The sequence below is a fragment of the Notothenia rossii genome (genome assembly GCF_949606895.1).
Source record: "Notothenia rossii genome assembly, chromosome: 7".
Lineage (NCBI taxonomy): Eukaryota > Metazoa > Chordata > Actinopteri > Perciformes > Nototheniidae > Notothenia > Notothenia rossii.
This window is the reverse complement of record NC_136905.1, coordinates 73,601,987-73,621,788: the sequence shown is the minus strand read 5'-3', so window position 1 is coordinate 73,621,788 and position 19,802 is coordinate 73,601,987. Positions and strand designations below refer to the sequence as shown.

The following is a 19,802-nucleotide window of genomic DNA, read 5'->3' as shown; positions in this document are numbered from 1 at the left end:
CGTTGCCAGAAACCCTGAAAGAGATACAAGCACATCTGAGTCTTGCCTCACCGGCCTGGCATTTGTTAAAGAGCTTCGTCAGGACCCTTTTCCCCATCTTTGTTCCCAGGCAGCCCTCTCCCGTCTCTGGTTTGAGTTTCACGTCTCGCGGCGGTCTGATTGCCTGATAGCTTAAACATCTCTGCCTGCCTTTCCCTTAGTGGGAGTGTGTAATCAAAGACACATGAGGAGCCTGTGTCCAAGTGCTGACCTTCTGATTTTGCTCATCACTTCTTAGGGTTAATGTACAAGATCTATCAGGTCAGCAGATTTGTCTCCACAAGCTTCGTCAGGTCTATAAAATAATCGGGGGAAAAATGCCTTTGGCCAATGAACCCTGTTGAAACCTCTTAAAATAAATGTGGACTTATATATTCCTTTCAATTTTTTGTGTTAATGCTGATATATATTTTTTTATCTATTCTGTAGTACCATAAACCAAACTGTTGTGACAGTATTAAGGAGTTAACAGGGTAACTATACGATCCAAATACCAATCCGTCCGTTGTCGATGTAACGTTTCATCATGGGAGGGAAGTTGAAACAGGCGATACCCAATCCTTTTCTTTTGGACTGATGTGAGATAACAGAGGCATACATTTCGGAAACAAGTGAAATATAAACTCTGCGCAGAGTTTAGGGCTTTGAGACGCCCCCCCCCCCCCCCTCTTTGAACGGCCGCCATGGATATGTCAGGGAAATGTATTTCTCATTTTGAGTGATATCTCTATCAGCTGGCACGCTCTCACCATGAATCTTCCCCCATGTAAAAACCCGGAATCTGTCTCTTCAATGACGGCAGTGTGTTTAAAATGACCACTCTTGTTTTTTGTATTGAGCGTCTGTGTGTCATGGAGGTTACAAGTGAAAGGGCAGAATAGAGCTGTCTGGCAAAAGACCTCTGATAGAAAGTGCCACTTCAATCTGTGCACAGCTGCAGTTAAGCTTTGGTCGACTCACTGTCCAGCCCGACACTACACATTCTCTTCTCTTTCGAAGGGAATGGATGTGAAAACTTTTAACTTTAGACTGAGTTTTGGTCTGACCAGTTCTGATCTGTTTACCCCTTTTTCGTGACTCTCTTTTTCAGCTTGGTTTGTCAGGATTGCACACTGACAAAGACTGTCCCAAACACTATTCATATGATTTTGGTGTTTTCAGATCCTTCAAGGCCCTTTTTGAAAAAAGTCCAATAATATCATTACGTTTTTGCATTATTAAATTATATTTCACTTTCTATATCACTTTTCCATTGGAGAGGCCATTGGCTTACAGTCTACTACACGTCTACTAATTTGGTGATGAGGGGGTTTAGCGCTTTGGGGAACTCTATCCTTGGAGCTGCTGACAGTCCTCAGCCCCCCTGAGTGTCTGCTAAGGATAGAGAAAAGACTACTGGCCCTGTTTAAAATATTCGTTGTGGTTTGAATTAGAAAGGGGATAAATTCTCTGAATAATGATAGCAAAACATTTAGCTTCAACTGCCCGGGTGAAACAAAACACGCTTGAGTAAAACTTTGAACTTTTGCCGTTTTGTTTTCAAATTGTAGTGCTGAGTTCATGGGAAACTCGCTCCGAGGTTACCTGCGCCCCTGAAAAGTGATGGAAAAAAGCATTACGGCCACAAGAATGTTTTTGCAGTAGTTGAAATATTACTAACCTTGTCAAATGTCATTTTGAATGAGAAAGCAAACATATTTTAATCAGTGTTTTAAAGGAAGGGCTTTTCCAACTGTGACTCTTGGAGAAAGGGGTCAGCTAATTGCAGCGTTTGATGTCATGTTTGGTCTCTCTTTCCATTTTGATTCGACTGCCTGAAAGTATGCTCGCTCTCTCGCTCAACTCTGTGTTTCTCTCTTTCTGTCACACACACACTCAAATGAAAAACGACTCAAAGGTCTGAGAGTTCTCAATGTTGTAATCTTTATTGAGTATTTGTTTCTACTTCCTGTCAGCCCTCCTCTAACCTTTAACCTCTAACCTCTTCTCTCCTGCATCACTGACATTTTGGCCGCTCCAGACAGTGCTACGATTTAAATATCTTATTCATGATTTTGTGAATGAATGTTCCAGTGAAGAGTACGATATGTCAGACCTCTGTCTACAAAGTTTTCTTGTTATATAATTTAAACCTCACTCGGACCAAATATTTCTTGCAAAGCTCTCCCACCGTCCTATAGTAGGTTAATCTTCTAAACTCAAAGTCCCAAATCTCTTTGGTTCTCATAATTACTGTTTTAACAGCAGCAGGGGGGCGGGAGAGGGATATACATTGTAAATTATGTTTGACAAGGTGGGGTTAGTGGTTTTGTCGTAGCTTGTCTTTAGTTATTACTCATACTTCCTCTTGTCATAGATAAGGTCTGCTAGTGAACATACCAAGGTGAGCGCTGGCGCAGGGCTCTTATCGCCAGCATTGATTTAGGGCAAGAACCCAGTGACAGAGGTCATTGTGCAGTAAAGCTATCCATCATTCGGGTTTGATTTCTGCTATGACCTGTCTCCAAGTTGTCTACACGTAGTCACAAAAACTAGAGGCCACAGGAAGGTTTGACTGATGGGAGGTGAAAAGTGGACGGTGTATTGAGGAGCTTTGGAAAATGCCTACTGTGTTTTAAGAGCTAAAAATAATTAACAATGTTAGGACTGTTATTATAAGTTGACTCATATTTAGGTTATCTGTTAACATATAATTTAGAATCGAGGTAACAGTGTAAACCCTAATTGTATCATCTAATTATTTGTACAAACTGTATTGCATTAACATCTTTGGATGTTTATGAACAAAATTATATTACATTAGTTTTTCACCAGTAGCTGATCGCCCTTCTTTCCACAGTTACTTTTAGCTACTCACAGTGATTCTCCATGTGTCCTAGACATTTCCTTAAATGTGTTTGAGACACTCACATTTTCCCCGATTTAAAATTCAAGGTATTTCCCAGCCTGTGGTAAATACATTTTTAATCATAAACACAGTTGTCTCTCTTTGCATGGGTATTTTTTCAGATGTCTGAAGATGGGTATTTATTGCTGTTAAATGTGTCTGCGGCCTTTGTGGCTAGACTGTAAATGTTGGCTTATATGTTCTATTTACCCTGGCTTCAATTTGTGGAGCTCTTACTTTTAAATATGCTATGAGTCATATTATTGATTTGTCATAAAGATTATTTATTGCACTTTTTTTCGATAATTTCTGCATAACTTGGAAGATGTCGGAGATTCTTCTGGAGAGAGTTTGCATGGAAATGGCTGTAAACTGGCTGAGCTCTTTCTTAAGGGAAAATATATTCCAGTAGAATCTCAAGGTATCTTTAGTTATGCTAAAATAGCTAGCTACAATTTAGGGACAGCTTACTCCAACCTAGCTGAGGATAACCTAAGCAGCTAATTACACTACAGTCTGCAATCAAATCCATGTCAGGTTGCCTGAGAACCTGGATTTGTGCGGTGGATTTCAGTTAAATACAGGAGCAGCTTAAAACATTTTATGGTTCTCTACTCAAATTAAAGTTTATTTCAGCAATCCCCTCTAAAATATGTCATATCCCATTACGCAAATGTGGACATGGTAAATTAGCGGCGAGGAGTGCTTACGCTATGAATATGTTGCCTTTTTGAGCTGTGTGCAGAGGGTTAGCTTACTGGGGGTTGGGGATGTCTTTAACTCTAAAAAGTTGTCTTGAATTTTCTCCCCTCGCAAGATGATGTGTTTTTGCAATTCAAATATTTGCTCATTCTCCTCGCCATTGCAAAGCTCTCTTTGAAGCGGAAGAGTTCTATCAGGGCCAATGACAGTGTGAGTGTGAGTGTGCAGCGTGACAGCGCAAGAGGCAGAGCTGGACTATTTCTAACTGCATATTTAAATAGCAAGGAAATCCAGAATAAAAAATGTATGCAAATGACGGGATGTTTTGCATGCTGATATTTTTATGATTTGGGGCTTGCATATTCAGGTAGTGTTCAGTACGTGCCTAGCTGTAGCAACATTAATCAGAATTACTTCATGTCTCCACCACATCCTTGATCTCCCTCTAAACAAACATTCCTGGGGGTGGAAGGCCTGCACTTTGGCAGATCTACTTTTAATGAAAGCTCTGCTTAATGTTTTTATGGACTGTTTTAAGTGGAAAGACATCCTTAACGCCCTAGGCTTCATAGGAAAATGTGTAACCCAGAAACTCGCTGCTTCAATGTTAATTGTATTTATTGCACATTATGGTTGACCTAGCTACCTGATCTCATTGCATAAATCCTAGCTGTATACATTGTATACTTCTTCATGTGAGAAGCCTCTTGTCGCTTAAATTAAGATTTTACACATTCATTTGAACATCAACACCCTGAGACGTAGTGTGTGGGTGCTTAAGGAAATCTTAGTGTTTATGCAATGAGCAACATATGAAGACAGAGCCCTCGAAAAGGACCTTAAGCCTGTCTGCCCGTCTTAAGGTATAGAAAATACAGAATAAAATAATTAATTGAATTGTCATTTGTATGAGCAGCGCTTGCTCTCTGCACCCTATAATTCCAACCTCTTTCTCCCCCTTCCCCTCAACCACATTTTTTCCCTTCTTTTTTTCTAAACAGCAATTAATCTCATTTTTAGTCCAATTTCCAGCCCTCTGCTGGAGTCAGAGCGAGTCCCCTGTTTTGTTCCTATTTGGCTTGGTTCCTCTGCATAGTCATTAAGGGCCCAATTAATGTCACCCTTTAGCTGAAGAGTGCTCATTTTTATTGGGGAGCTGACAGTCACCGCCATGAGTGCCGCAGTGTAATATGCATTAATTGCCCCGTAACACTGGTAATTACCAGTTCTTCAAGCCTCTCAGTAAACTGTCATGCCCAGACACGACTGCTTTGAAATAGATTACTCATTAGGGAGACCTGCCCTGTTTTCCAATGGGGGCTCGCTGGGTTGGCATAAAGATGAAAAAAATCTGGTGCTTGAACAAATAGTTGCCAAGAGCAATTTCCTATTACAACTTCCCGGTGACGGCTTTTCTCTTTCTTTACTTCTTTCTTTTTTTTCCTCATATGGCATTCCAGCCGTCACTTGAGGTAAAGATCAGACGTAGAGCTCGATGTCCATCATGAATATCGCTGGTAGAAATTGGGATGTCTTTTCGTCCAAGATTTACTCCTCGAATATACATTTGTGTTTGGATTTCACCATTGGCTTTAATGCCTTGGTTTTAACTGAAATCTTCATCGTGGATTATTTATAGTTCATTGCTTTCTTGTCTTTAAACAACACTGCCCTGAATGCCCAGAGACCAGTATACTAAGGCTTTGTTGTTGCTTAATATGTGGCATTTCAGGGCCTCTGTACATAAGCAGCGTTGATTTGAAATTGTTGTTCAAATAATGATGCAAACTTTGCTCGGGTCTTGTGTTTGCAAACTGTGGAATCTCTGTTTTAAACATTTGCTTGTCCTTCACGGTTCCTCAATCGTGTCCTGCGTATCTGGAGAAAAATAAATTGATAGTGAATGCAAATAGATGAATTTAAAGAAACACTTAGAGGACAAAAGGAGGGGATGTAGAGTGGGTGTCACCATTGTTCTGCGATAAGATATTGCAAAAGAGAGACCAAATCAAACAGTGTTAGCTATCGCACATCCTCTCCACGTGAAGGTGTTGGCCTGTTTAGTCACGCTAGAAACAATATTTATATTTCACCACAGCTTTGTAAACGTTAAGTGTGCGCCAGGCCGATTCCCCTCTGGTCCCTGTTCTTTCTTTCTTTTTTCTAAAGCACTCTTGTGTCATTACCCATTTACCAGAGCAAGGAAAAGAACAGAATGTGAAGACCAGGGAAAAGCCTTTCACACACACAGAGACAGAAAACACACGCATGCATGCACACACACAGATTCTCAAAGGTGCTGCTTTTGTTTTATCTCCCTTATAGCACCTGCTTCAGGCAATCTGCTCCTACTCGTCTCAAATGAATTTTGTCACGGCCTTTCAGATTCTCAACCAGAGATGTGCTAATGAAAGGAGATAGTACAATTTGAACTGACCAGGTAGCAGCCAGCAGTGCACAGCTGAGAGCAAGGGATGGGGGACACACCCCTCCTCGAAACAAAAGACAAGTCAAGCGTCCGCTGATATACCCATTACCCTTCTCATTAATACCCTGCAGACCTGGCCGTGTGAGTGTGTGCGTCCGTGTGTGCTTGTGCGTACGTCTATCTGTTTGTGTTGGTCGAGCACTTATCGAATTGTTTATGACAGGCCTAATTGGGCTAATTGAAGACATTAAGATTACCTGTCAGCTGTGTGTATCCAGACTCCCTTTCTGTCTGACAACTCCTGACAAGTGAGGGACCCCGTAGCATCCGTCATGATGGAGCATTCCCAGGCCGTAATAGGGACAATAGGGGCCACTCTAATTTGATGTGGACAGCCGTGTGTGTGTGTGTGTGTGTGTGTGTGTGTGTGTGTGTGTGTGTGTGTGTGTGTGTGTGTGTGTGTGTGTGTGTGTGTGTGTGTGTGTGTGTGTGTGTGTGTGTGTGTGTGTGTGTGTGTGTGTGTGTGTGTGTGTGTGTGTGTGTGTGTGTGTGTGTGTGTGTGTGTGTGTGTGTGTGTGTGTGTGTGTGTGTGTGTGTGTGTGTGTGTGTGTGTGTGTGTGTGTGTGTGTGTGTGTGTGTGTGTGTGTGCGCTCGCGCTCTGTGCATGGCCAGGCTAATGGAGTCCCCCCTTTGGCAATGTGACAAAGCGATGAGGCAGTCTGAGGGGAAAAGTGAAAAAGGGTCTTCAAGTGTTTAAGGACATGAGAAGGGAAGGTGCTCGAGGTGACGGCCTGCACAGATTGAGTGACAAGAGAGGAGCGCTGACATCTGTGTGTCTGTGTGGTTGGACACCCATACTCTTTTCAGAGAAATCCCAACTTTTTGACAAGCAAAGAGATCAAAATATAACCCATGGGCCTTTGGTACCTTTTGGCACTTTGGTCGACTTTTCCATGTGTGTTCTGTCATAAATAGTAATACCACTGATGAGAAATATCATGTGCATAATGTATTCATATTAAATCTAATTGTTCTTAAACCGTATTCATTTAGTTAAGTTGTTTTCCCTTCTCTGATCTGAGGTGCAGATATTCATAGCTCAGGGTTGCCAGATCTTAAGCAGAGCACAGTCCTATCTTCTTAGGCTTAAGGAATGTGCCTCTGCATATCTGTATCCCTCCCCACTCTCCTCTCCTGTGTGGCATTGTGTGGGGCTTTGCAGCGTCGTCGCTATGACAGATCAACGCTGTCAGCCCAGGAGATCCCTCTGTTTGTTTGTTCTCCTCCAAAAGGGGTTAAACTGTCAAGTTGACAACTCGCAAGACCTTTAGACTCCAGCACTACCGCCTTTCCCTGTCTCCCTCTCTATGACTCCCCCCCCTCCCCGTCCACCTTCATCCCCAAACGAGTGAAAATCAATACCAGATTGCCTGAGGACCACTGTTTGGTGTGGGCCTGACCCCTAGATGTCCCCCACTCTGCTCCTTTCATTACATGTAGCCCAGTATTTAACTTCCATCCTCATCCCTCGCCTAATTAGTTTCGATAAGCTCAGAGTCTCTCTCCCTCCCTCTCTCTTACATACACACAAGCTCCGCAAACACACATGGACATTTTGCTTTCTTGCCCTTTGAAGGGACACCCTCGGCTGGGAGTAATAAAAGACAAATCCCCAACATGCGCACAGAAGCCCTCAGCGATTCTTGAGCTTGGATTATTTTTTTGTTTGCATAGCAAATTTTTTAAAACTACAATGAAATTAGATTTGCACCCTAGATCATCAGTGAAAACACTGGGGGTATCCTGTGTTGGCCAAAGCTAATGCTGCTCTGTGGTGGGCCTGTTAGCAAGCCTAAGCCCCCACGGCAGTGGTTTTCCTCTCTATGTTAGCTCGTGTCTCTGAGTCGTCCAGTCATAGACAAGGTAGCCATTGATAATATGTAGAAGATGCTTTTTGGCTCTATTTCAATGTCCTCCTACTAAACATGGTAAATAATTTATTAGTTAAAAACACAGAAAACCGTTCCAGTGATTTGTCGGCTGGAGGTCTGTGTGTTTTTATGTACCACCCACATGTTCAGGTGCCGCCACTGTGCCTGCTGGCCCGTCGACCACTGACAGGCCCCAACGACATGTTGGCCCCCCTGCTCTGCTCCCCCCCAGGGGCTAAAATTACCCTCAGGAATGTAAACAGACTGCAGAGTAAGCACACGGCTTTCTGTGGCCCTTCGCCTGCATCCGTCTCCAAACTCGCCACCCAAACTGGGACAGATCCATTTTGGACTCAGAGGCCAAGGTTGGTGGCGAGGATACCTTTAACCTCATTTGGCTGTCCTTTAGTTAAAGTAAGAGGACTTATAAAAGTGTTTCTGTCTCTGTTTAGGATTATCATATTGGCAAACTGCAAATGCTCTATGCAACAGCTGAAAAACAAATATATGTTTTTAGTTATTTTTCATCATATCTCCTTTCCCCTTTTCATTGTAATAGACAGATGGGCATTCACACCAATTCATTAGGTGTGTGGAGTAGCTGTAAGCGGTGGAGTCTGGGTGAAGAAGTTCACTGGGCCGGGCGCTGACATGTTGATTTAGTGGTGGTAACACGACTGCACTTCCAAAGGTGCTGACTTGGACGAAAGCCAGGCCTCTTTTTCTCCCAGGGAGACATTAGAGGCCTCACTCTAATTTTGGGGCAGGGTTCTACTCATGGATGCTGAGGCCAAGAGGCCCTACACAACAAACATTCACACCTGCCTTTCCATGCCTTACTTTTGATTCAGTCCTCACTTGAGTGGCAGCCGAATTTAAGATATACCACTTATTCCTGAATTTAGTGGATTGTGGATTTTTCAGAATTAAATCTTCTGAAATGTTGAAAAAATGAAAGGTTCCTTTGCAAAATACACTTTACAAACTAAAAATATCACCTAAAACTAAATGTAGCCATGATAACGTTATCCATCATGAAAACAGAATATTTTTTGAATCCAAAAAACATCCTTAAAAATAGAGCAATGACTTTCTTTTTTTTGTACGTGCCGTTACATTGCGTGTGTGTGCATATTTATGTGTTTGTTTCAATAGCATAACAAGATGTGGAAGATAAACAGCCAAGCATCAGGCACACATCCTATGACCTCACATATAAACATGATATCATCCATACATATACACGCATAACACTGTTCCTGTGCTGGACGTACCAGGTTTGCAGGCGCCCGGTCAGACTGACGCTGCCCTAGCGAGGGCAGATAGGGTTACAGTACAAACTGTTGTTGATTAGGGCCGTGCCTGTAGTGGGGGGGATCATCCTAAATTGAAAACACATTAGTCGCTAGGGTTAAGGGCAGGATTAGGACCAGGGCGGCATGGGACTAGGAGCAGCGGCAGACACAAAATGGCCGTCCCTCTGCCTGCCTTTGACTGTGTTTCCCCAGAGACAAGTGGCAATTATCGGCTAGGGCTGTTGGGAGTTCACAATAACAGGTTAAAGGAACATGTATCCCCTTGACGCTGTAGTCCTCTCCGTCTGCAGAGGCCCCCAGCCTGATCGCTCTCCACCACGGGGAGCTTCCTGTCTCCAAGCTGAACTTACAGACATGAGGACTCATCAAAGGCCACAGGGACTCTGGACTGATCTCCAAATTAGCACTGCACCCAGTGTTTGGATTTAGAGACTAATAAGCCTCATCTAAAAACAGAAGAAGCCTCAGAGACATTTCTTCTTCTGTTATTTTTACCTCCCATATCAGATATAATGAAGGTCATCTCAATCCTTTGCAGAGTGTGCATTTAAAATGTATTTACACAGACTCAAGATCGCAGTATATGGCTTGCTCACTACAGTACTTGCATAGGAGACACCATTTGCAGCCATTGGCATAATAGAATTTAATAATATCAGCGTCAGGTGTTAATGAATACCCACTCAGTGTGTCATAACTGAGGAGATCAAGCCATTTTCATGATGTAGAGGGTCATTAGAGAGGATAGGAGTCGATATCTGAGGAAAGATCAGGTGAGCTCTTCTGACCGACTGAATGTTAACCCTTACACAGCCAGAGCATTTTCATTATTACATTTATATTACAAGGGATGAATTCAAACGTAATAATATTTGTAAAAGATAAGTAGGAGCAAAGCGTAAAAAAAAAAGGATCTGTTTGAAGAATTATTTGTTCCATAAGCTCTAATATGTATGTTCTGGTGTGATCATGGAGCTGTCGTCTGTAAGTTGTTTGGTCGTTTGTGTGTCCCCGATACAACTTCTAAACACTAAACAGACAAAGCCACACCACACCTTGTTTGGTTTCGCTCCACATCCAAAGCAGACCAGAGTGTGTCAAAGTGCGTTAGAGCGTGACGCCGTAGATCTTACAGGGGACCAGCACACATTACACACACTTGTCCCTCAGATATGTGTTGCTAATGCGGCCGGCAACATGCTCAGTTAAGGGACTTAACGAGTTCCAAACACTGATTAAGACTCCTCCCTTTGGCTGGAGGATGTTTGGGAAGCATGATTTTGTACAAACGGATCCTAACTAGGACCAAATGTCGTATGCTCTCTCCTTCGTGCTTTTGTGCTATACAAATAGAAATTGGGCTGCTGCCTGTTAGCTCAACTGCTCATTCACATAATCATGTGTTAGCCTGGTTATCAAGCAGGTGTGTGTGTGTGTGTGTGTGTGTGTGTGTGTGTGTGTGTGTGTGTGTGTGTGTGTGTGTGTGTGTGTGTGTGTGTGTGTGTGTGTGTGTGTGTGTGTGTGTGTGTGTGTGTGTGTGTGTGTGTGTGTGTGTGTGTGTGTGTGTGTGTGTGTGTGTGTGTGTGTGTGTGTGTGTGTGTGTGTGTGTGTGTGTGTGTGTGTGTGTGTGTGTGTGTGTGTGTGTGGAGATAAGGTTTAGGCTAATGTGAGAAGGTGGCTGAGGTGATAGGAGGTCGTGAGGTAGTCTGAGGTCAGAGAAAGTGATAATTTGTTAGAGCAAGATAAAGACTGTAGTGTCCCTTAACCCACTAATGTTCACGGAGCTTAACAGTGATAGGTTAAAAATAATGTGATAATAAAAAAAGTATTTGTACCATTTATAATTCAGAAAAAAGTGAGATAGAGGTGAATAATTGGTATTTGTGGATCTCACTATAAGTACTTAAAAGTTAGCAGCATTCACGGTTGTGTAGAATTCTTTATCCCTGTTCAAAGCACATCAAACAATATTCCTAATGCAGCAAGTTGAAACATACTGTATGAAACACCAATGTAGTAAGAACATAATGTAAGCAATACATTGTTATAACACTGTACTGTTACATGGTTTGAGGCTGTATATATTCCCTTTAAAAATACTAAATGTAATGAAAATCTTGACCTGCAACAATCACACAATACAAGAAAATGTTCCCATAGTTAAAATTACAACTATTTCAGATAATATAAATATAATATTTTGGACATGACCATAATAGTTTATTTAGGCTACATTACTGTAATACAAAAAAGGGAATTTATATAACTAATTTAGGAAAGTGAATTTGACTTCAAAGATCTTTTTTTATAATTGAATCTGCATTATTATATTCCAATGTTTTATGTGTTAAAATATGTTCTGAAAGACCCAGCGGTCATCTCCCAATTGTCCTAAATAAATAATTATATTCCACATGTTTAATTTCCCTTTCAATATCACATTTGTCATTTGGTGAGATTAGAGGTAGTATCCCTGATATTCCTTTAGTCACTTATTTCATCTCCTCGTGTAAATAATGGAGGCTGTGTTTCTTACAATTTGTGTTTTTATTCTGTGTCTAAGTTTAAGATAGCATTGGCTAATATTGTGTAGGGTCCGAGAGCTGAGGTCCTGCCACAGAGGTTACAGTGGTTGTTATGGTTACCGGATAAGCACTGGAGTGCTGGTTATCATGCATCAGTGAGCGTAAATTAGCTCTTGGTGTAACATGCACCTCACGACACACCGGCTCGACCTGACCTCCCACACCCTTCATACTCGCACATCTTGCCTCCACACCTCTATGTTAAACCTAACACTACACTACACAAACATACATACGCGTAAAACTCTCCCTACCTCCAACAGTGATAAAGGCAAACCACATCCGCTCCACGTTCTATTTCCATAACCCATCGACAGAAAACATAAAGATGTTGTGAAGAATTACAACTGAAAGAAGATGTTTTATTATTTATTGTCCTCTATTCCACTTTAATTACGATGCTTGTGTAGACTTGGGCGACTCATTTAACCGTGTGCACTGGCTGCCTTTTTTATTTGTGTTTTACATAGCTGAGCAGAATTGTACTTTTCCTTGCCCACAGAAATGTAGGGGGCGGTGGCGAGAGAAAAGAAGGTGTTCTATTCTTAGCTGTAGTCATGTTAATAACTTGTCTGTGGGAGGTTAACTTTTCCATTCATCTCCTGTTATTTATGTGCAGGAGGATGTATAGTTTGTAGCGAGGGATTATTTACCTCCCTGTTCGGGGACGCCCCTCCGGGCAGAGCCAGCCTTTAAATATCCTCTATCCTCTTCACAAGGCTGGCTGAGTTGCTACAAACAGCTACTGAAAGGCTTTTAAAATAAAGGCTTTTAAAATAAAGACACAGTGTACAGTGTACAGTGATCAGCTGAGGGGCCATATCACCTGGAGCGCAGGCCCCTGGGTCATTGCCCCCCTTGCACGTACAAACCGATCACACAGCCATTATCTGACCTTGTAAATAAACTCCTTTTTAGGCAGCTGCCCATGAAAGAGCAGGCCGTTTGTCACTAATACACACATTGTATGTCTATGTACATAGTCCGCCTGCCTCCAACACAGAGATGTTAATTCCCCTATACCTCTCACCCCAATCACTCTCAATGCTTTCTGTCTTAAAAGGAGTTGAGCCGGTTCCATACCTGCTTTTCAGGGAGCAGAGAAAAGACTAAAGCTAATGTTTGGCAGTGCTTTAGTGGGCCTACATTGTGACCTGATGTATGGATGCTGAAAACAAAGAGGTCTTTGTGAGGAAACCTCAGAGACGTAGAGTTCAGGCTCAGGTAGAGGCTTACGCTGTCTAAATCATTGCCGGGGCGTTTGTTTAAAATGGTTCTGCGTGGTATGTAAAATGACGGTGTTTTAAAGTCCAGCGTAAATTCATCTTGATTTTATTGATAATCCGTCATGGTGTGTAATGTGTTTTGGCAGAGGTGCTCGGTCCCCAGTTTTTACTAAAGCTTTTTCTCACCAAATGTGGCAGATCAAATTAGCCTTGATCTGTTTGTACTATAGAAAACAGAACGTTTTTTTTGGAAGAGGTAAAGGGTGAGCTGTCTGACCTCTAGCAACCTGAGGCTTCTCACAAAATGAGAAGGGCATACATAAAAATCAAGAAAGCAAGTGTGCACATTCTCTGAAAGGTACAGTTTGTGTTTTACTGTATTTGTATTAGATTTGCACTTTTTTACTGGTGCTCTGTGTATGCATGGGTTAGGCATTTAAGATGCAGAGATTTAATTCAGTTTTCCAGCTCTGTGTGAGGCTTGGCTGCATGACTCGCTGTGTGTGTGTGTTCAGGCAGACACTAATAACACTCCCTTTTCTCCATTTGAAGGTTTTTGTTCCTGAGCGCTTAGTGATCATTAAGCTGCCGTAGTAAGCTGCTTGGCACCTGCTTTAAATACGACCACCACCCGCTCATTAACACTAACGAAAGCGTGGCTGGCAGCCGCACTCCACGCCCAGGCTCGTCAACCTGCCCCCTCGCTAAAATTAGCTACATTTCACAAACAATTTCCCTAACTCGTTACACAGCTAGGTGTTTATTGGAAGATGGCTGACTCTGACTTACAAGTGGTGGATGTAATAAGCACATGCCAGGTTAAGATGAGCTGGCCCACATAATAAACCATAATTTGCTGACAATTTTCAACTGAACTTCACTTCATCAGGCATTATAACACACAAACTCAGGGGGACCTGAAAGTACATAGCATCATGTGTATTTATAATTTACTCTCACAGAGTGTGGATGCTGCTTGGAACTTTTTCTTCTCAATCCAAAGCCATCAGGCTCAGCCTCGGCCCCCTGACCGTTCCCTTCCCCCTTACTGTTATTGTTTGTATTCCCAGTCTCAGATTTTTACCTCAAGATCCCTGTAGTATTGACCTGTATTAATTCTGAGTAGGATTCAAAGTCCATTTATTTTCTTTACGGTATGGAAAGGCCTTGGTGACATGGCTCCCCTGTGTTTATAATTTTGCTTGTTTCAATTTGTGCTCGGCCTCCCCTGACAGAGCCGGGACATGATGTATCGTACACCGCTGCCTTATCTGTTGATGTACAGTTTTAACCTTTCCAGAAGGTTGCCTCTCTCCACTCTGTGCAGACCAGTCTCCCTGTCCCCCCCTCTTCAGATTCACCTCCCCATCCAGAGCACAGGAAATACATACAGCACAGCGGCTGAATTCAAAAGAAGAGCATAACCCCTTTTCCAAAGTCATCTAATGTAAATGTTTAGGTTTTGTTTCCATAACATTTCCATATTAAGAGTTGGCGGCCATGTGCAGCAGTGGACCATGGAAGCGATGAGAGTTTGGGGGCTTGAGCCTTTTGCAGTGCTGAGAGGCTGAGCTATGTGTGTGACATCGTGGTGAACTTTCAGTGTGCATCTGTGGGCTTTCTGCTGGGCTGTTAGCTTTGGCCTGTTTGCTCATAGATACAGCACCGTAAATCACACAGTGTAAAATGTAGAATCCGGGGATGGGGCTCAGAAGCATGAACTGCTGGAAGGGCCTCTTGGAGGGAGGGGTGCACGCGTTGGAGTCACATATTTGTCTGTGCTTGTGACTGTCTCCATACAAGTACTGTATGTAGAACATGCACTGCCTCAAGGCTCAGTCAACAGAACATATACATAGTTGGCAATGTCACGACAACTGATTCTTGCACTCATTTATAATTTATGTGGCTAGAATAACTTGTCGAAGTTGCGAGGGGTCGAACATCCAGGTATTTATAATAAGCTCGTAAATTATAACCACATAAAAGACTACGGTAAATATTTCTGTAATTAATATTAAAATAACACCAAAGGGTGTTTTGGTCTGTGTTTTAATATGAAATGATTGATCACAGGTTCAAGATTTTATGCACTTTACCTTGAAGCTGAACTTCTGTTGCTCTCCGTGGCCCTTTGGCTAGCTTCCTGTCTAGCTCTCCCGAGGCCCCACAACATTGTTAACTGTCTGAGGATAGAGTGTCTGGGACCGGAGCACTGTCAGCCCCCTTGAATCTGGTCTTGCATGTGGGGACTGAGGTGCTCTCCATTCAGAGTTCAACTGTGACATGTCTTTATGCATGGCAGCTAATGTTCAAAGAATAGGTATGATCTATATGAGGCAGAGAGGGGCCACCGGTGGCTCTTTGGGGCATAATATACAGCTTGAAAGATGATTTATTGCCTTTGTGAGGAGAAGCAGTGAAATAACGTTCCCGCTGAAGAACCATTTTAATTGTCTCTGCACCTTTCAGCAGACCTTCAGGTGTACAGTAGTTACAGTGCCCAGAAGAAACAATAGCAGCAACATGATGAGAGGGAGAGAACAAAACATAGAAAAAAAACACTTTTATTTAAATAGCCTGAACTTGACTTCTCAGTTGCTTGGCAATTCATTATGTATAGCTTTTAGGAGCTGCGGTGCTTGCCAACTGAGTCAAAGTTGTTCTGGCTTTTAAAGTGAATGTGAATGAAACAGCTGGACACTGTTGGATTGGCTAACATTAGCCGGCAGATGCAGTGTGTTTGAGTCTCAGACTTTGTGTTGAACTTTCTGTTCTCTGCTATGTGCCAAAGGCTTCCGACGGCAGGATCCGGAGGCCTTGGTGTAATGCTTTGTTATTTCTCAGATTATTGTTTTCTTCACTGCCATTGTAATATGATCAAGTGTGTATCACCCTGTCACAAAGATCTTAATCTTCCTGGCGGATTTTTTATTTGTTTCAGTTTCCTGAAATGTTATCAAAGGGAAAAGAAACTAAGCGATCATATCTTTCATAGATCAATCTTGCTTGTGTCCCATCTGTTAGTCTCTTTACTTGCTTATTCTTCCTTTTCTTGTTTTACCTTACCCAAAGTCAAAAGCCATAAGCATTTCGCACATATGAATTTAAAAGAAACATTCATAGCTACTTCAGAACTCTCTGTCTTGACAGTAATGATGTACTAAGGAAATATGTGCATTGTTTCTTTTGTTTTACACTGCAGGTTCGGTCCAGGCCTTGTGATCTACTGGTATGGTTTCATAGGAGAGCTGGACTGCCAGAGAGACAGAGGTATCCTGCTCAAAGACTGCTTCCCTACAGACATAGTCACTCTGAGCCATGCCGCCCAGCAGGACCGACTGCCACAAGAGCCAGAATAAAGACAAAGACGGGGGGAAAGAAAGAAAAAACGTATGATGGAAGGAAAGAAAGAGGAAGACACAGAGGCGGGAAGGAACAGGGGTGTATATCCAGATCCGGAAGCAATTTGGCTTTCCTGCAGTGTGAGACGGCAAAAAAATCTGCCCTGAACTCCACCTGACCCGCGTCTCTGTCCGTCTCTCCCTTCCTCTCTTTCACTGCCCCAAAGCTACCACATGTAAACACACACCATCTTTCTGTATTATCTGACAGCACAGGGTCAGATTCATACCTGTGTGCAAAAACACTGTCTTGGAGGCTTTCCTGGTTGTGGTCAGCTCCTGGCCCCTGGATGGCCCCTCGCAACGGACAGCCAGGGTGAGAGCCAGGGCCAGAGCAGGACATTAGGTCCTTCCTTATCACACCCAGCGCCCTGGCCTTTGTCACTCCTTCCTCCTCCACTCCATAGGCAGATAAGAGAGGTGCGGTCCAGGGGCTGGCTGGACGCCTGTCTCTCACCTGCGTCACTCAGCGTCCTCTCAGTTCCACTCCAGGGGGGTAAACAGGATCATTTCTGGTTGAAGATGGCCTCACTGTGACCTTCTTCCACTTCACCTTATAAAAACTATTGAGGATTTTCTTTTTTTCCCCACAGTTTTTGAAGCAAGGTTAACCATTTAAAAACTAAATTCTATCATAGAATAATATCCACTTTTTTGTATTGTTTTTAAGTCAATATAAGTCTCCACATTGTTGGTAACACTTCTCACACAGCTCCCATCAAACTCAAGTGCCAACTATAACTACTAAGTGTCTTTGTTTTTCTCCTTGGCTAGCTTGCATGATGTTGATATCTATCTTTTTCTCACCATAGACTAATATGTTCAATTTTTTTAAATTAATTGGTTATTGTCAGTCTATGAAACATTGAAAAATCTAAGAATTGGCCATCAAAATTGTTCAATTAACACTCAAAGTTATTTATATAAAACAAATACCAGTATCTGCAAATAAGAAGCTGACATTCACATTTCTGCTTCTCAAAATCAAAAATGATTCATTGATCATTCAAATTGGTAGCACTTCCTTTTCTGTCAGTCTTAAGTCAGTATTAAAGATGTGTTCTATAAACAGTGTTACATAACATCAGAGAAAGCCATAAAGCCTGAAGTTACAGTGTTCTCCATGCAAGGGATTAAGGTGCCTGTTGAGCCAAAGATTTGAGTGATTAGGTCTATATGTCACCTAAACAAGTGCACTGCAGGGTTTTAAAAAAAAAAAAAGGAGGTGGTTCGTTTTATCCCACATTTTACACTGGGGTAATTTAATAGAAAATGTATTTTGTATATAGGGATTTTGTATGTGTGTTTATTACTAATAAATACGTTTTGATAAAATGTTTGGAATATGTTATTTTTATGAATGCTGCCAGCATAACATTTATTATTTTCCACTTAAGCTTTGTGAGTAGAGACGGGTACGTACAGTAGAAACACCTGATTTTCATGTGTGTGTATCCAGCAGTTGTCTGTTCCACTTCTTTTACAACCGCTGTACCTTTTTTATGAGCAGATACCAATGGAAGAAACACAGCCGGGCTAGGGGAACCAGAAGTGAACATAAAGTTGAGTGATGCTTTTAGAGGCAGATATGCACTGCCTATAGGGGGTCCCTGTCCTGTCTTCTTCTTTATGGCACACAAAACGGTAAGAGGAAAGAAAGTGAAAGAGTGAAGAACCTGCCGCCACCTCAGAGAATGCTTCTTATGTATCATAACTGCTGCACTACTGAAACTGAGTTAATATGAGAGGTTGTTTCCTAATACACAATATTTCAGTAAAACCTGCTGAGAGATAAAACAAAACAGACCTCAGGTAAGAATGAGGTATTGAATGAAATGATGTCCTCCTTGTCATCACTGCAGTGTAATCATTCCTAAACCTGACCCTTCCCTGTTCTGTTACTGAGGAGAACTCCCCATATAGAATAAAAATAAGCGCTTATGTTTGTTCTGCAAAGTCATGCACGGCTCACGCAGTTAGAGAGATATGGTATGTGGGGGTTAAATACCACTAAAGTGTTGCTTGATTTGTTACCCTTAAACCTCTAACCCTCAGCCAGCTCCCATCTAGGCCTTGATCCCTCCATGAGGAGGCCAGTGGGTCAGCGCGGGGTCGCCAGGCGGCCATGGCTTCCTCTGTCAGGCCCCCCCTGCTCCATGTGGTACAAAACAACTGTCCCCATGTGTCCAGTTAAACTCGGCCCTATTGCCTGGCTATGGAATGCTTAGACATCAGTTTATGGCTCCTGTTGGACACAAAGACAGAGCTATTTTACTCGGGGAGGGAAAATTCTCTATTGAGTTAGAACAGAAAAAATGGAAAACAGCAGATTCAGTTCCTCTCAAGTTTCAAGCCTTCCTGTCATTGTTTTCCAAGATGGCTGTCGCACAAAAGAGGAGCCAGGGTCAACTCCTATAAATTAGGTTCTGCACACAATGCAAACTAAATACAGCTTCTTCTTTTTTTTTAAATCTACTTCAAAGGCAAGAGCCGACATCAGCGTCAGCTGGCAGTTTTTCCATGATGTGAGTGCAAATATAGAAGAAAACAAATGTCTGTCTGATGATTTTTAAGAGCCAGACATCTTTATTTTGTGTTTTCCTTGTCCTCGTCTACCACCTCTTTTTAGATTCATTGTTCTTGTCACAACAATGGGCAGTCGAGTGCTCTCCAAATAAGGTGAGTTTGGAGAGGTCGTTTCCTGGGGCAAGGAACACCAGTGTTGGAGAAATGTGATCCTCAAGTGGCATCCAGTAATAACAGGACTGACCGTACCGTATTTTCTTTTTTGCAGATATATATAATTGTGTCAGAGAGAAAATTGAAAACATTTAAATCATGTTCTCCTGATAAAGTATTTCCAACCTACATTGAGAACTATTTAGTTAAAAAAAAAAAAAGGTGTTATAATATTGTTTACACCTCTTTAAACTGAGACTCCCATGTGTCTATTAGTTTGATGCGACTCACAGCATCGTCTGGCCTTGGCCTGCAGGCTACTGGAAGTCTACTATTCACTCAGATGTACATATCAGCCCGATCTCTCCCAGATCCTGCTGTTTTATTTCTCTTCAGCCAAGCTGCTAGACCACTGAGACATGGAGAATGAGGAAGAAGAACAGAACCGGAGTTAGACTGAAGGCTAGGTTCCATCCCTCCAGCAGACCACCAAACGGACTTCCTCCATGCTCCTGTGTTATTTATGTGGAGAGCGCTCTGGCCTGTTGCTGCCCCAGGCTGCATAGTGCTTTTAGTCGGGATCCTCTCAGCCTCCCTCAGCCAGC

The 19,802-nt window shown here is 42.4% G+C and overlaps 1 protein-coding gene across 2 annotated transcripts in view; it reads left to right on the top strand.

Moving 5' to 3' along the window:
• The window catches only part of cdin1 (CDAN1 interacting nuclease 1), a 53,079-nt gene extending 35,309 nt beyond the window's left edge, over positions 1-17,770 (top strand). For both annotated transcript variants that reach the window (XM_079693592.1, XM_079693591.1), the window contains one exon: positions 16,320-17,770. In XM_079693592.1, the coding sequence (XP_079549718.1) occupies positions 16,320-16,476 (157 nt within the window). In that variant the 3' untranslated portion in view covers positions 16,477-17,770. The remainder of the gene's footprint in view (positions 1-16,319) is intronic.
• Positions 17,771-19,802: the final 2,032 nt, after the last annotated feature.